Here is an 18,520-nt window from a genome sequence, read left to right as displayed (position 1 = left end):
TACATGTTACACTATGTCCATATTATTACATGTTACACTATGTCCATATTATTACATGTTACACTATGTCCATATTATTACATGTTACACTATGTCCATATTATTACAGGTTACACTATGTCCATATTATTACATGTTACACTATGTCCATATTATTACATGTTACACAGGTCCAGGTTACACTATGTCCATATTATTACATGTTACACAGGTCCAGGTTACACTATGTCCATATTATTACATGTTACACTATGTCCATATTATTACAGGTTACACTATGTCCATATTATTACATGTTACACTATGTCCATATTATTACATGTTACACTATGTCCATATTATTACATGTTACACTATGTCCGTATTATTACATGTTACACTATGTCCGTATTATTACAGGTTACACTATGTCCATATTATTACATGTTACACAGGTCCAGGTTACACTATGTCCATATTATTACATGTTACACTATGTCCATATTATTACATGTTACACAGGCCCAGGTTACACTATGTCCATATTATTACATGTTACACAGGTCCAGGTTACACTATGTCCATATTATTACATGTTACACTATGTCCATATTATTACATGTTACACTATGTCCATATTATTACATGTTACACTATGTCCATATTATTACATGTTACACTATGTCCATATTATTACATGTTACACAGGTCCAGGTTACACTATGTCCATATTATTACATGTTACACAGGCCCAGGTTACACTATGTCCATATTATTACATGTTACACAGGTCCAGGTTACACTATGTCCATATTATTACATGTTACACTATGTCCATATTATTACATGTTACACAGGCCCAGGTTACACTATGTCCATATTGTTACATGTTACACCAGGTCCATATTATTACATGTTACACCAGGTCCATATTATTACATGTTACACCAGGTCCATATTATTACATGTTACACCAGGTCCATATTATTACATGTTACACCAGGTCCATATTATTACATGTTACACCAGGTCCATATTATTACATGTTACACCATGTCCATATTATTACATGTTACACCATGTCCATATTATTACATGTTACACCATGTCCATATTATTACATGTTACACAGGTCCAGGTTACACTATGTCCATATTATTACAGGTTACACTATGTCCATATTATTACAGGTTACACTATGTCCATATTATTACATGTTACACTATGTCCATATTATTACATGTTACACTATGTCCATATTATTACATGTTACACAGGCCCAGGTTACACTATGTCCATATTATTACATGTTACACTATGTCCATATTATTACATGTTACACTATGTCCGTATTATTACATGTTACACTATGTCCGTATTATTACATGTTACACTATGTCCATATTATTACATGTTACACTATGTCCATATTATTACAGGTTACACTATGTCCATATTATTACAGGTTACACTATGTCCATATTATTACATGTTACACTATGTCCATATTATTACATGTTACACTATGTCCATATTATTACATGTTACACTATGTCCATATTATTACATGTTACACTATGTCCATATTATTACATGTTACACTATGTCCATATTATTACATGTTACACTAGGTCCATATTATTACATGTTACACAGGCACAGGTTACACTATGTCCATATTATTACATGTTACACTATGTCCATATTATTACATGTTACACTATGTCCATATTATTACATGTTACACAGGTCCAGGTTACACTATGTCCATATTATTACATGTTACACAGGTCCAGGTTACACTATGTCCATATTATTACATGTTACACTATGTCCATATTATTACAGGTTACACTATGTCCATATTATTACATGTTACACTATGTCCATATTATTACATGTTACACTATGTCCGTATTATTACATGTTACACTATGTCCGTATTATTACAGGTTACACTATGTCCATATTATTACATGTTACACTATGTCCATATTATTACATGTTACACAGGCCCAGGTTACACTATGTCCATATTATTACATGTTACACAGGCCCAGGTTACACTATGTCCATATTATTACATGTTACACAGGCCCAGGTTACACTATGTCCATATTATTACATGTTACACAGGTCCAGGTTACACTATGTCCATATTATTACATGTTACACTATGTCCATATTATTACATGTTACACAGGCCCAGGTTACACTATGTCCATATTATTACATGTTACACTATGTCCATATTATTACATGTTACACTAGGTCCATATTATTACATGTTACACTAGGTCCATATTATTACATGTTACACCAGGTCCATATTATTACATGTTACACCAGGTCCATATTATTACATGTTACACCAGGTCCATATTATTACATGTTACACCAGGTCCATATTATTACATGTTACACCAGGTCCATATTATTACATGTTACACCAGGTCCATATTATTACATGTTACACTATGTCCGTATTATTACATGTTACACTATGTCCGTATTATTACATGTTACACTAGGTCCATATTATTACATGTTACACTAGGTCCATATTATTACATGTTACACTATGTCCGTATTATTACATGTTACACTATGTCCGTATTATTACATGTTACACTAGGTCCATATTATTACATGTTACACTATGTCCATATTATTACATGTTACACAGGCCCAGGTTACACTATGTCCATATTATTACATGTTACACAGGCCCAGGTTACACTATGTCCATATTATTACATGTTACACTATGTCCATATTATTACATGTTACACAGGCCCAGGTTACACTATGTCCATATTATTACATGTTACACAGGCCCAGGTTACACTATGTCCATATTATTACATGTTACACTATGTCCATATTATTACATGTTACACTATGTCCGTATTATTACATGTTACACTATGTCCGTATTATTACATGTTACACTAGGTCCATATTATTACATGTTACACTATGTCCATATTATTACATGTTACACAGGCCCAGGTTACACTATGTCCATATTATTACATGTTACACAGGCCCAGGTTACACTATGTCCATATTATTACATGTTACACTATGTCCATATTATTACATGTTACACTATGTCCATATTATTACATGTTACACAGGCCCAGGTTACACTATGTCCGTATTATTACATGTTACACTATGTCCATATTATTACATGTTACACAGGCCCAGGTTACACTATGTCCATATTATTACATGTTACACTATGTCCATATTATTACATGTTACACAGGCCCAGGTTACACTATGTCCATATTATTACATGTTACACTAGGTCCATATTATTACATGTTACACTAGGTCCATATTATTACATGTTACACTAGGTCCATATTATTACATGTTACACTAGGTCCATATTATTACATGTTACACTAGGTCCGTATTATTACATGTTACACAGGTCCAGGTTACACTATGTCCATATTATTACAGGTTACACTGTGTTCATATTATTACAGGTTACACTGTGTCCATATTATTACAGGTTACACTGTGTCCATATTATTACAGGTTACACTGTGTCCATATTATTACAGGTTACACTATGTCCATATTATTACATGTTACACTGTGTCCATATTATTACAGGTTACACTGTGTCCATATTATTACAGGTTACACTGTGTCCATATTATTACAGGTTACACTGTGTCCATATTATTACAGGTTACACTGTGTCCATATTATTACAGGTTACACTGTGTCCATATTATTACAGGTTACACTGTGTCCATATTATTACAGGTTACACTGTGTCCATATTATTACATGTTACACTATGTCCATATTATTACATGTTACACAGGTCCAGGTTACACTATGTCCATATTATTACATGTTACACTGTGTCCATATTATTACATGTTACACAGGTCCAGGTTACACTATGTCCATATTATTACAGGTTACACTGTGTCCATATTATTACATGTTACACTATGTCCATATTATTACATGTTACACAGGTCCAGGTTACACTATGTCCATATTATTACAGGTTACACTGTGTCCATATTATTACAGGTTACACTGTGTCCATATTATTACAGGTTACACTATGTCCATATTATTACAGGTTACACTATGTCCATATTATTACAGGTTACACTATGTCCATATTATTACAGGTTACACTATGTCCATATTATTACAGGTTACACTGTGTCCATATTATTACAGGTTACACTGTGTCCATATTATTACATGTTACACTATGTCCGTATTATTACATGTTACACAGGTCCAGGTTACACTGTGTCCATATTATTACAGGTTACACTGTGTCCATATTATTACAGGTTACACTGTGTCCATATTATTACAGGTTACACTGTGTCCATATTATTACAGGTTACACTGTGTCCATATTATTACAGGTTACACTGTGTCCATATTATTACAGGTTACACTGTGTCCATATTATTACAGGTTACACTGTGTCCATATTATTACATGTTACACTATGTCCATATTATTACATGTTACACTATGTCCATATTATTACATGTTACACAGGTCCAGGTTACACTATGTCCATATTATTACATGTTACACTATGTCCATATTATTACAGGTTACACTGTGTCCATATTATTACAGGTTACACTGTGTCCATATTATTACAGGTTACACTGTGTCCATATTATTACAGGTTACACTATGTCCATATTATTACAGGTTACACTATGTCCATATTATTACAGGTTACACTATGTCCATATTATTACAGGTTACACTATGTCCATATTATTACAGGTTACACTGTGTCCATATTATTACAGGTTACACTGTGTCCATATTATTACATGTTACACTATGTCCATATTATTACATGTTACACAGGTCCAGGTTACACTATGTCCATATTATTACAGGTTACACTATGTCCATATTATTACAGGTTACACTATGTCCATATTATTACAGGTTACACTGTGTCCATATTATTACATGTTACACTATGTCCATATTATTACATGTTACACAGGTCCAGGTTACACTATGTCCATATTATTACAGGTTACACTATGTCCATATTATTACAGGTTACACTATGTCCATATTATTACAGGTTACACTGTGTCCATATTATTACAGGTTACACTATGTCCATATTATTACAGGTTACACTATGTCCATATTATTACAGGTTACACTGTGTCCATATTATTACAGGTTACACTGTGTCCATATTATTACATGTTACACTATGTCCATATTATTACATGTTACACAGGTCCAGGTTACACTATGTCCATATTATTACAGGTTACACTATGTCCATATTATTACAGGTTACACTGTGTCCATATTATTACAGGTTACACTATGTCCATATTATTACATGTTACACTATGTCCATATTATTACATGTTACACTATGTCCATATTATTACATGTTACACTATGTCCATATTATTACAGGTTACACTATGTCCATATTATTACAGGTTACACTATGTCCATATTATTACATGTTACACAGGCCCAGGTTACACTATGTCCATATTATTACATGTTACACAGGCCCAGGTTACACTATGTCCATATTATTACATGTTACACAGGCCCAGGTTACACTATGTCCATATTATTACATGTTACACAGGCCCAGGTTACACTATGTCCATATTATTACATGTTACACTATGTCCATATTATTACATGTTACACAGGCCCAGGTTACACTATGTCCATATTATTACATGTTACACTATGTCCATATTATTACATATTACACTATGTCCATATTATTACATGTTACACAGGTCCACGTTACACTATGTCCATATTATTACATGTTACACTATGTCCATATTATTACATGTTACACAGGCCCAGGTTACACTATGTCCATATTATTACATGTTACACTATGTCCATATTATTACATGTTACACAGGCCCAGGTTACACTATGTCCATATTATTACATGTTACACAGGCCCAGGTTACACTATGTCCATATTATTACATGTTACACAGGCCCAGGTTACACTATGTCCATATTATTACATATTACACTATGTCCATATTATTACATGTTACACTATGTCCATATTATTACATGTTACACTATGTCCATATTATTACATGTTACACAGGCCCAGGTTACACTATGTCCATATTATTACATGTTACACTATGTCCATATTATTACATGTTACACTATGTCCATATTATTACATGTTACACTATGTCCATATTATTACATGTTACACTATGTCCATATTATTACATGTTACACTATGTCCATATTATTACATGTTACACAGGCCCAGGTTACACTATGTCCATATTATTACAGGTTACACTATGTCCATATTATTACAGGTTACACTATGTCCATATTATTACAGGTTACACTATGTCCATATTATTACATGTTACACTATGTCCATATTATTACATGTTACACAGGTCCATATTATTACAGGTTACACTATGTCCATATTATTACATGTTACACTATGTCCATATTATTACAGGTTACACTATGTCCATATTATTACAGGTTACACTATGTCCATATTATTACATGTTACACTATGTCCATATTATTACATGTTACACTATGTCCATATTATTACATGTTACACTAGGTCCATATTATTACATGTTACACAGGCCCAGGTTACACTATGTCCATATTATTACATGTTACACTATGTCCATATTATTACATGTTACACAGGCCCAGGTTACACTATGTCCATATTATTACATGTTACACTATGTCCATATTATTACATGTTACACTATGTCCATATTATTACATGTTACACTATGTCCATATTATTACATGTTACACTATGTCCATATTATTACATGTTACACAGGCCCAGGTTACACTATGTCCATATTATTACAGGTTACACAGGCCCAGGTTACACGATGTCCATATTATTACATGTTACACTATGTCCATATTATTACATGTTACACAGGCCCAGGTTACACTATGTCCATATTATTACATGTTACACTATGTCCATATTATTACATGTTACACAGGCCCAGGTTACACTATGTCCATATTATTACATGTTACACTATGTCCATATTATTACAGGTTACACTAGGTCCATATTATTACAGGTTACACTATGTCCATATTATTACATGTTACACTATGTCCATATTATTACATGTTACACTATGTCCATATTATTACATGTTACACAGGTCCAGGTTACACTATGTCCATATTATTACATGTTACACAGGCCCAGGTTACACTATGTCCATATTATTACATGTTACACTATGTCCATATTATTACATGTTACACAGGCCCAGGTTACACTATGTCCATATTATTACATGTTACACTATGTCCATATTATTACATGTTACACAGGCCCAGGTTACACTATGTCCATATTATTACATGTTACACTATGTCCATATTATTACATGTTACACAGGTCCAGGTTACACTATGTCCATATTATTACATGTTACACAGGCCCAGGTTACACTATGTCCATATTATTACATGTTACACTATGTCCATATTATTACATGTTACACAGGCCCAGGTTACACTATGTCCATATTATTACATGTTACACTATGTCCATATTATTACATGTTACACAGGCCCAGGTTACACTATGTCCATATTATTACATGTTACACAGGCCCAGGTTACACTATGTCCATATTATTACATGTTACACTATGTCCATATTATTACATGTTACACAGGCCCAGGTTACACTATGTCCATATTATTACGTTACACTATGTCCATATTATTACATGTTACACAGGCCCAGGTTACACTATGTCCATATTATTACATGTTACACAGGCCCAGGTTACACTATGTCCATATTATTACATGTTACACTATGTCCATATTATTACATGTTACACTATGTCCATATTATTACATGTTACACAGGCTCAGGTTACACTATGTCCATATTATTACATGTTACACTATGTCCATATTATTACATGTTACACTATGTCCGTATTATTACATGTTACACTATGTCCGTATTATTACTTGTTACACTATGTCCATATTATTACATGTTACACAGGCCCAGGTTACACTATGTCCATATTATTACATGTTACACTATGTCCATATTATTACATGTTACACTATGTCCGTATTATTACATGTTACACTATGTCCGTATTATTACATGTTACACTATGTCCATATTATTACATGTTACACAATGTCCATATTATTACATGTTACACTATGTCCATATTATTACATGTTACACTATGTCCATATTATTACATGTTACACTAGGTCCATATTATTACATGTTACACAGGCCCAGGTTACACTATGTCCATATTATTACATGTTACACAGGCCCAGGTTACACTATGTCCATATTATTACATGTTACACTATGTCCATATTATTACATGTTACACAGGTCCAGGTTACACTATGTCCATATTATTACATGTTACACAGGTCCAGGTTACACTATGTCCATATTATTACATGTTACACAGGTCCAGGTTACACTATGTCCATATTATTACATGTTACACTATGTCCATATTATTACAGGTTACACTATGTCCATATTATTACATGTTACACTATGTCCATATTATTACATGTTACACTATGTCCATATTATTACAGGTTACACTATGTCCATATTATTACATGTTACACTATGTCCATATTATTACATGTTACACAGGCCCAGGTTACACTATGTCCATATTATTACATGTTACACTATGTCCATATTATTACATGTTACACTATGTCCATATTATTACATGTTACACTATGTCCATATTATTACATGTTACACTATGTCCATATTATTACAGGTTACACTATGTCCATATTATTACATGTTACACTATGTCCATATTATTACATGTTACACAGGTCCAGGTTACACTATGTCCATATTATTACATGTTACACAGGTCCAGGTTACACTATGTCCATATTATTACATGTTACACTATGTCCATATTATTACATGTTACACTATGTCCATATTATTACATGTTACACTATGTCCATATTATTACATGTTACACAGGCCCAGGTTACACTATGTCCATATTATTACATGTTACACTATGTCCATATTATTACATGTTACACTATGTCCGTATTATTACATGTTACACTATGTCCGTATTATTACTTGTTACACTATGTCCATATTATTACATGTTACACAGGCCCAGGTTACACTATGTCCATATTATTACATGTTACACTATGTCCATATTATTACATGTTACACTATGTCCATATTATTACATGTTACACTATGTCCATATTATTACATGTTACACAATGTCCATATTATTACATGTTACACTATGTCCATATTATTACATGTTACACTATGTCCATATTATTACATGTTACACTAGGTCCATATTATTACATGTTACACAGGCCCAGGTTACACTATGTCCATATTATTACATGTTACACAGGCCCAGGTTACACTATGTCCATATTATTACATGTTACACAGGTCCAGGTTACACTATGTCCATATTATTACATGTTACACTATGTCCATATTATTACATGTTACACAGGTCCAGGTTACACTATGTCCATATTATTACATGTTACACTATGTCCATATTATTACAGGTTACACTATGTCCATATTATTACATGTTACACTATGTCCATATTATTACAGGTTACACTATGTCCATATTATTACATGTTACACTATGTCCATATTATTACATGTTACACTATGTCCATATTATTACATGTTACACTATGTCCATATTATTACATGTTACACTATGTCCATATTATTACAGGTTACACTATGTCCATATTATTACATGTTACACTATGTCCATATTATTACATGTTACACAGGCCCAGGTTACACTATGTCCATATTATTACATGTTACACTATGTCCATATTATTACATGTTACACTATGTCCATATTATTACATGTTACACTATGTCCATATTATTACATGTTACACTATGTCCATATTATTACAGGTTACACTATGTCCATATTATTACATGTTACACTATGTCCATATTATTACATGTTACACAGGTCCAGGTTACACTATGTCCATATTATTACATGTTACACAGGTCCAGGTTACACTATGTCCATATTATTACATGTTACACTATGTCCATATTATTACATGTTACACTATGTCCATATTATCACATGTTACACTATGTCCGTATTATTACATGTTACACTATGTCCGTATTATTACAGGTTACACTATGTCCATATTATTACATGTTACACAGGTCCAGGTTACACTATGTCCATATTATTACATGTTACACTATGTCCATATTATTACATGTTACACAGGCCCAGGTTACACTATGTCCATATTATTACATGTTACACAGGCCCAGGTTACACTATGTCCATATTATTACATGTTACACAGGCCCAGGTTACACTATGTCCATATTATTACATGTTACACAGGTCCAGGTTACACTATGTCCATATTATTACATGTTACACTATGTCCATATTATTACATGTTACACAGGCCCAGGTTACACTATGTCCATATTGTTACATGTTACACCAGGTCCATATTATTACATGTTACACCAGGTCCATATTATTACATGTTACACCAGGTCCATATTATTACATGTTACACCAGGTCCATATTATTACATGTTACACCAGGTCCATATTATTACATGTTACACCAGGTCCATATTATTACATGTTACACCAGGTCCATATTATTACATGTTACACCATGTCCATATTATTACATGTTACACCATGTCCATATTATTACATGTTACACCATGTCCATATTATTACATGTTACACCATGTCCATATTATTACATGTTACACAGGTCCAGGTTACACTATGTCCATATTATTACAGGTTACACTATGTCCATATTATTACATGTTACACTATGTCCATATTATTACATGTTACACTATGTCCATATTATTACATGTTACACTATGTCCATATTATTACATGTTACACCATGTCCATATTATTACATGTTACACAGGTCCAGGTTACACTATGTCCATATTATTACAGGTTACACTATGTCCATATTATTACAGGTTACACTATGTCCATATTATTACATGTTACACTATGTCCATATTATTACATGTTACACTATGTCCATATTATTACATGTTACACTATGTCCATATTATTACATGTTACACAGGCCCAGGTTACACTATGTCCATATTATTACATGTTACACTATGTCCATATTATTACATGTTACACTATGTCCGTATTATTACATGTTACACTATGTCCGTATTATTACATGTTACACTATGTCCATATTATTACATGTTACACTATGTCCATATTATTACAGGTTACACTATGTCCATATTATTACAGGTTACACTATGTCCATATTATTACAGGTTACACTATGTCCATATTATTACATGTTACACTATGTCCATATTATTACATGTTACACTATGTCCATATTATTACATGTTACACTATGTCCATATTATTACATGTTACACTATGTCCATATTATTACATGTTACACTATGTCCATATTATTACATGTTACACTATGTCCATATTATTACATGTTACACTAGGTCCATATTATTACATGTTACACAGGCACAGGTTACACTATGTCCATATTATTACATGTTACACTATGTCCATATTATTACATGTTACACTATGTCCATATTATTACATGTTACACAGGTCCAGGTTACACTATGTCCATATTATTACATGTTACACAGGTCCAGGTTACACTATGTCCATATTATTACATGTTACACTATGTCCATATTATTACAGGTTACACTATGTCCATATTATTACATGTTACACTATGTCCATATTATTACATGTTACACTATGTCCGTATTATTACATGTTACACTATGTCCGTATTATTACAGGTTACACTATGTCCATATTATTACATGTTACACTATGTCCATATTATTACATGTTACACAGGCCCAGGTTACACTATGTCCATATTATTACATGTTACACAGGTCCAGGTTACACTATGTCCATATTATTACATGTTACACTATGTCCATATTATTACATGTTACACAGGCCCAGGTTACACTATGTCCATATTATTACATGTTACACTATGTCCATATTATTACATGTTACACTATGTCCATATTATTACATGTTACACTATGTCCTTATTATTACATGTTACACTATGTCCATATTATTACATGTTACACAGGCCCAGGTTACACTATGTCCATATTATTACATGTTACACTAGGTCCATATTATTACATGTTACACCAGGTCCATATTATTACATGTTACACCAGGTCCATATTATTACATGTTACACCAGGTCCATATTATTACATGTTACACCAGGTCCATATTATTACATGTTACACCAGGTCCATATTATTACATGTTACACCAGGTCCATATTATTACATGTTACACCAGGTCCATATTATTACATGTTACACTATGTCCGTATTATTACATGTTACACTATGTCCGTATTATTACATGTTACACTAGGTCCATATTATTACATGTTACACTAGGTCCATATTATTACATGTTACACTATGTCCGTATTATTACATGTTACACTATGTCCGTATTATTACATGTTACACTAGGTCCATATTATTACATGTTACACTATGTCCATATTATTACATGTTACACAGGCCCAGGTTACACTATGTCCATATTATTACATGTTACACAGGCCCAGGTTACACTATGTCCATATTATTACATGTTACACTATGTCCATATTATTACATGTTACACAGGCCCAGGTTACACTATGTCCATATTATTACATGTTACACAGGCCCAGGTTACACTATGTCCATATTATTACATGTTACACTATGTCCATATTATTACATGTTACACTATGTCCATATTATTACAGGTTACACTATGTCCATATTATTACAGGTTACACTATGTCCATATTATTACAGGTTACACTATGTCCATATTATTACATGTTACACAGCCCCAGGTTACACTATGTCCATATTATTACATGTTACACAGGTCCAGGTTACACTATGTCCATATTATTACATGTTACACTATGTCCATATTATTACATGTTACACAGGCCCAGGTTACACTATGTCCATATTATTACATGTTACACTATGTCCATATTATTACATGTTACACTATGTCCATATTATTACATGTTACACTATGTCCTTATTATTACATGTTACACTATGTCCATATTATTACATGTTACACAGGCCCAGGTTACACTATGTCCATATTATTACATGTTACACAGGCCCAGGTTACACTATGTCCATATTATTACATGTTACACTATGTCCGTATTATTACATGTTACACTATGTCCGTATTATTACATGTTACACTAGGTCCATATTATTACATGTTACACAGCCCCAGGTTACACTATGTCCATATTATTACATGTTACACTATGTCCATATTATTACAGGTTACACTATGTCCATATTATTACAGGTTACACTATGTCCATATTATTACAGGTTACACTATGTCCATATTATTACATGTTACACAGCCCCAGGTTACACTATGTCCATATTATTACATGTTACACAGGTCCAGGTTACACTATGTCCATATTATTACATGTTACACTATGTCCATATTATTACATGTTACACAGGCCCAGGTTACACTATGTCCATATTATTACATGTTACACTATGTCCATATTATTACATGTTACACTATGTCCATATTATTACATGTTACACTATGTCCATATTATTACAGGTTACACTATGTCCATATTATTACATGTTACACTATGTCCATATTATTACATGTTACACCATGTCCATATTATTACATGTTACACAGCCCCAGGTTACACTATGTCCATATTATTACATGTTACACTATGTCCATATTATTACATGTTACACTATGTCCATATTATTACATGTTACACTATGTCCATATTATTACAGGTTACACTATGTCCATATTATTACATGTTACACTATGTCCATATTATTACATGTTACACCATGTCCATATTATTACATGTTACACAGCCCCAGGTTACACTATGTCCATATTATTACATGTTACACAGGTCCAGGTTACACTATGTCCATATTATTACATGTTACACTATGTCCATATTATTACAGGTTACACTATGTCCATATTATTACAGGTTACACTATGTCCATATTATTACAGGTTACACTATGTCCATATTATTACAGGTTACACTATGTCCATATTATTACAGGTTACACTATGTCCATATTATTACATGTTACACTATGTCCATATTATTACATGTTACACTATGTCCATATTATTACATGTTACACTATGTCCATATTATTACATGTTACACTATGTCCATATTATTACAGGTTACAGTATGTCCATATTATTACATGTTACACTATGTCCATATTATTACATGTTACACTATGTCCATATTATTACATGTTACACTAGGTCCATATTATTACATGTTACACAGGCCCAGGTTACACTGTGTCCATATTATTACATGTTACACTAGGTCCATATTATTACATGTTACACTATGTCCATATTATTACATGTTACACTATGTCCATATTATTACAGGTTACACTATGTCCATATTATTACATGTTACACAGGCCCAGGTTACACTATGTCCATATTATTACAGGTTACACTATGTCCATATTATTACATGTTACACTATGTCCATATTATTACATGTTACACAGGCCCAGGTTACACTATGTCCATATTATTACATGTTACACAGGCCCAGGTTACACTATGTCCATATTGTTACATGTTACACTATGTCCATATTATTACATGTTACACTATGTCCATATTATTACATGTTACACTATGTCCATATTATTACATGTTACACCATGTGCATATTATTACATGTTACACTATGTCCATATTATTACATGTTACACCATGTGCATATTATTACATGTTACACTATGTCCATATTATTACATGTTACACAGGTCCAGGTTACACTATGTCCATATTATTACATGTTACACTATGTCCATATTATTACATGTTACACTATGTCCATATTATTACATGTTACACAGGCCCAGGTTACACTATGTCCATATTATTACATGTTACACTATGTCCATATTATTACATGTTACACAGGCCCAGGTTACACCATGTCCATATTATTACATGTTACACAGGCCCAGGTTACACTATGTCCATATTATTACATGTTACACTATGTCCATATTATTACATGTTACACAGGCCCAGGTTACACCATGTCCATATTATTACATGTTACACTATGTCCATATTATTACATGTTACACTATGTCCATATTATTACATGTTACACAGGTTCAGGTAATATTCATCTTCCTTTGATGAAAAAGTTTTTAAACTTTTTTAAAATTCCCTTTTAGGAAAGATTTCAGGTGAAGAACCCTCCGCACACGTATATCCAGAAGCTGAAGGGATATCTGGACCCGGCAGTGACAAGGAAGGTAAGAGAACACCCGGCACCATCTCCAGCCGGACCAGGAGGGAAATAGTAAAAAATCCACGGCTCATAAAGTCCTAACGACCAGGATTATAGTTCTAGTGCCCAATCACTGGGACCACGGGAGACGCCACATCTCTGGAGAAGAAGGTGGGGGAGGGTGGAGCAGGACAGGAGAGCGGCCGCATAATATCCGTGTGTGATGGTCCCAGCGCCACCGTCCATCACCGGCATCTGCTAGATACGGCCCCAGGTACCCTGTGCAGGGACATCATTACCGCCACACCCATCACTTATTACCACACCCCTTCTAGAATCCACGCCCACTTTTACATTGCCTATAGGTGGGCAGAGGATCTCATTGGACCAGGCAGGACCCAGCAATATAGCAAATCAACCAACGTGGTGCCGGCTCCTCCGGTCCCTGAGCCCGGGATCCATCACTTTACCTTGTATCCTAAAGACAACTAACATAATAACTGGGCCACACCCTTCCCTTTACACCACACCCCTTCTAGAATCCACGCCCACTTTTACCGTACGAGTCATAACATTAATAATTGTATTTTCCGGCATTCTAGACCGACGGCAACAATCGCCCCAAAAAATGTAAAAATTGTCATAGTTCATGATTTTTAGGACTTTATTGGTTGAGATAATTGTTCCCCAATAAAATAAAGTCTCTAATCAGCCAAAGTTTTATTCTTTTCATCCTTATAAAATCTGTATTTTATTGCATTTGGCAGCGTAAAGCGGGGAAGGCGACGCCAGGGATCTTATATAGGATTTATATATAGTAATTATAAGCTCCGCCCTCCACATGGAGAGAGCCAATGTCTGAATCTATAGCGACCCCTTCATTATCATATAGCAGAAGCCTCTGAACGGTTCATATCCACCATAAATGTCACAGATTGTGGGGTCAGCACCTACCTGAGGATAGCCCAGGTCCTGCACACGGGGGCTGGATACATCCCAGGATCCTCGGGGAGAACATTCCACCGCGACGCGTCAGATACGGATGGAAACTAATATTCTCCTTGGCCGAGCGTCAGAATCCCTTCACATTGTGGTGTAAGTGGTGGGAGGTTTGTGGTTCCCTCTCTGCCGGGGAGTTTGGGGCAATTAGTTCTGGTAATAATATTTCTTACAGAGATTATCCGGGTCCGGACGTTTATTAAGGAGACAATTGTCACATTTTGGGTAATGTCTTGTTTTATGGACCTTCCCATAGTGTAAGCCTCTCCTCGTGTCTGGGCGGACAGGTTGGTAAATGATCTCGGGGTGTGACCTGTAGGTGGCCGCACTTACCGGCCGTCTCCAGGTCACATTAGATTCTGTTACTTTCTCTTCCTTATATTCCGTCCAGAAGATCATTCTCCCGTAGTGTAAGTAACATCCAAGCGACCATTACAGACGGAGAACTTCATGCCGAGTGTCCATCAAGCAGTCGTTCCCTCAATGGTTCTCCTGTGTGCGGTCACCTGGACAGGACCCCCGTCTATCTAAGGAGACCCCCAGGCCCACCTATCAGCAGTCTCCATGTCATACATCGGCTGTCAGACTCTGCTCATTTTGGGCGACCATTACAGTTGACAAAAACAAAGACTGCTCAAATAATAAACACGTACTAACCCGGAGCCGGACTGGCCCCTTTAATACAGCATACCCCAAATATAAATAACCACACAGAAACCATTGCTTCACCATTCTCCATTGTGGGGTGACTCGGGGTCGGCCACAGCTTTATTGAAACCATTGATAATTTAACCATTTCTTTGTTTGAATATATACACACTTTTAACCATTCCACTTTACATAACACCAGATAACACCCTGTATGCCGCCATATGTAAGGGCATGTAGGGCAGTGTTACCCCTAAAAAACCGCCACGGAGGAGGTCATGTATCCACAACTACATGACCCTCCGACCCCCAGCCAACCAAAAACCACACCATATACATATCCGTCCAAAGATGGACGCCAACAGGTAACAGCAAACCATCACTGGTGCCCACCAGCTGATGTGATACACCACTTTTCCTCTAGCGCAAACAAATTGCGACACCGAGGTATTGTCACATCCACTATTGCTGCATCGCTAGCCTCGTACCATACTGCCCTCATGATTATGTCCTACCACGCCAACTCGGGGTAGCAGAAGAAAGACGGGAATCGCTCCAGGTCGGGCTGGATTAGTGTAGCAGATGACGACGCCCCTTAAATGACGACTACTGAATAATGGCCGATTATCGTAAGCAAGCAGTGCAGGACCCGGAGACCTCACCCACAGATGTTGGTACCATAGAAGCCCAAAGTTCCACCACCCAGACGGATATTCACGCGCTGATCTGCCCAATAGACACACAAGTGTCCTAGCAATCACATGCTGGAGTGAAAACCTGAAAAAGAGAATGCATTAGCAAAGAAGCAAAACAATTAGAATGCCAGCACCTTATCCATCCCACCCTGAAACTAAAAAGACCTTACGCACTAGCTGTAAGTGCAGCGCCAATTTTAAGAGAGTGAACTACATTCCTTAGAAGGAGTCCAAATTCACTAAAACCCTTCATAAAACAGCAGCAAATTGTAAACAACTCGCAGGAAACTGATTTGCAGGAGCAAAACCCACGCACACAAACTTTGAAATACAAGGAAACCTCAATTACATGACAAGTCTCACCCCAAAAAATGCCATGAGGCCAGCCCAAAACCCTTATCAAGTTACGTGACACAATGTCATCTACATAAAGCCAGGGCCAGAGACAGCCATCAGCCCCTACAACACATCCGTCCGCTATGATCAACAAAAACAGCTCTAAAAACCTCAATGGCGCTAATGATCCAAACCCTTTGATACAGGGAGATTGCACCCATTGTGGACATGGAGCCCCTACTAGCAAAAACCCACCCATCGTCATAACCTGACATACTGAAACCAGAAGGCCCAGGACTGACCACGCTGCT

General features: G+C 34.9%; 1 protein-coding gene across 10 annotated transcripts in view; it reads left to right on the top strand.

Moving 5' to 3' along the window:
* FMNL2 (formin like 2) overlaps nucleotides 1–18,520 on the top strand; it is a 344,928-nt gene that overhangs the window by 182,710 nt on the left and 143,698 nt on the right. For all 10 annotated transcript variants that reach the window (XM_072122505.1, XM_072122503.1, XM_072122510.1 and 7 more), the window contains exon 3: nucleotides 15,476–15,556. In XM_072122505.1, the coding sequence (XP_071978606.1) occupies nucleotides 15,476–15,556 (81 nt within the window). The remainder of the gene's footprint in view (nucleotides 1–15,475; nucleotides 15,557–18,520) is intronic.

This window comes from Engystomops pustulosus, chromosome 8, assembly GCF_040894005.1.
Source record: "Engystomops pustulosus chromosome 8, aEngPut4.maternal, whole genome shotgun sequence".
NCBI classification, from domain to species: Eukaryota; Metazoa; Chordata; class Amphibia; order Anura; family Leptodactylidae; genus Engystomops; species Engystomops pustulosus.
The sequence above is the reverse complement of the archived record's forward strand: the minus strand, read 5'-3'. Positions and strand labels throughout refer to the sequence as shown.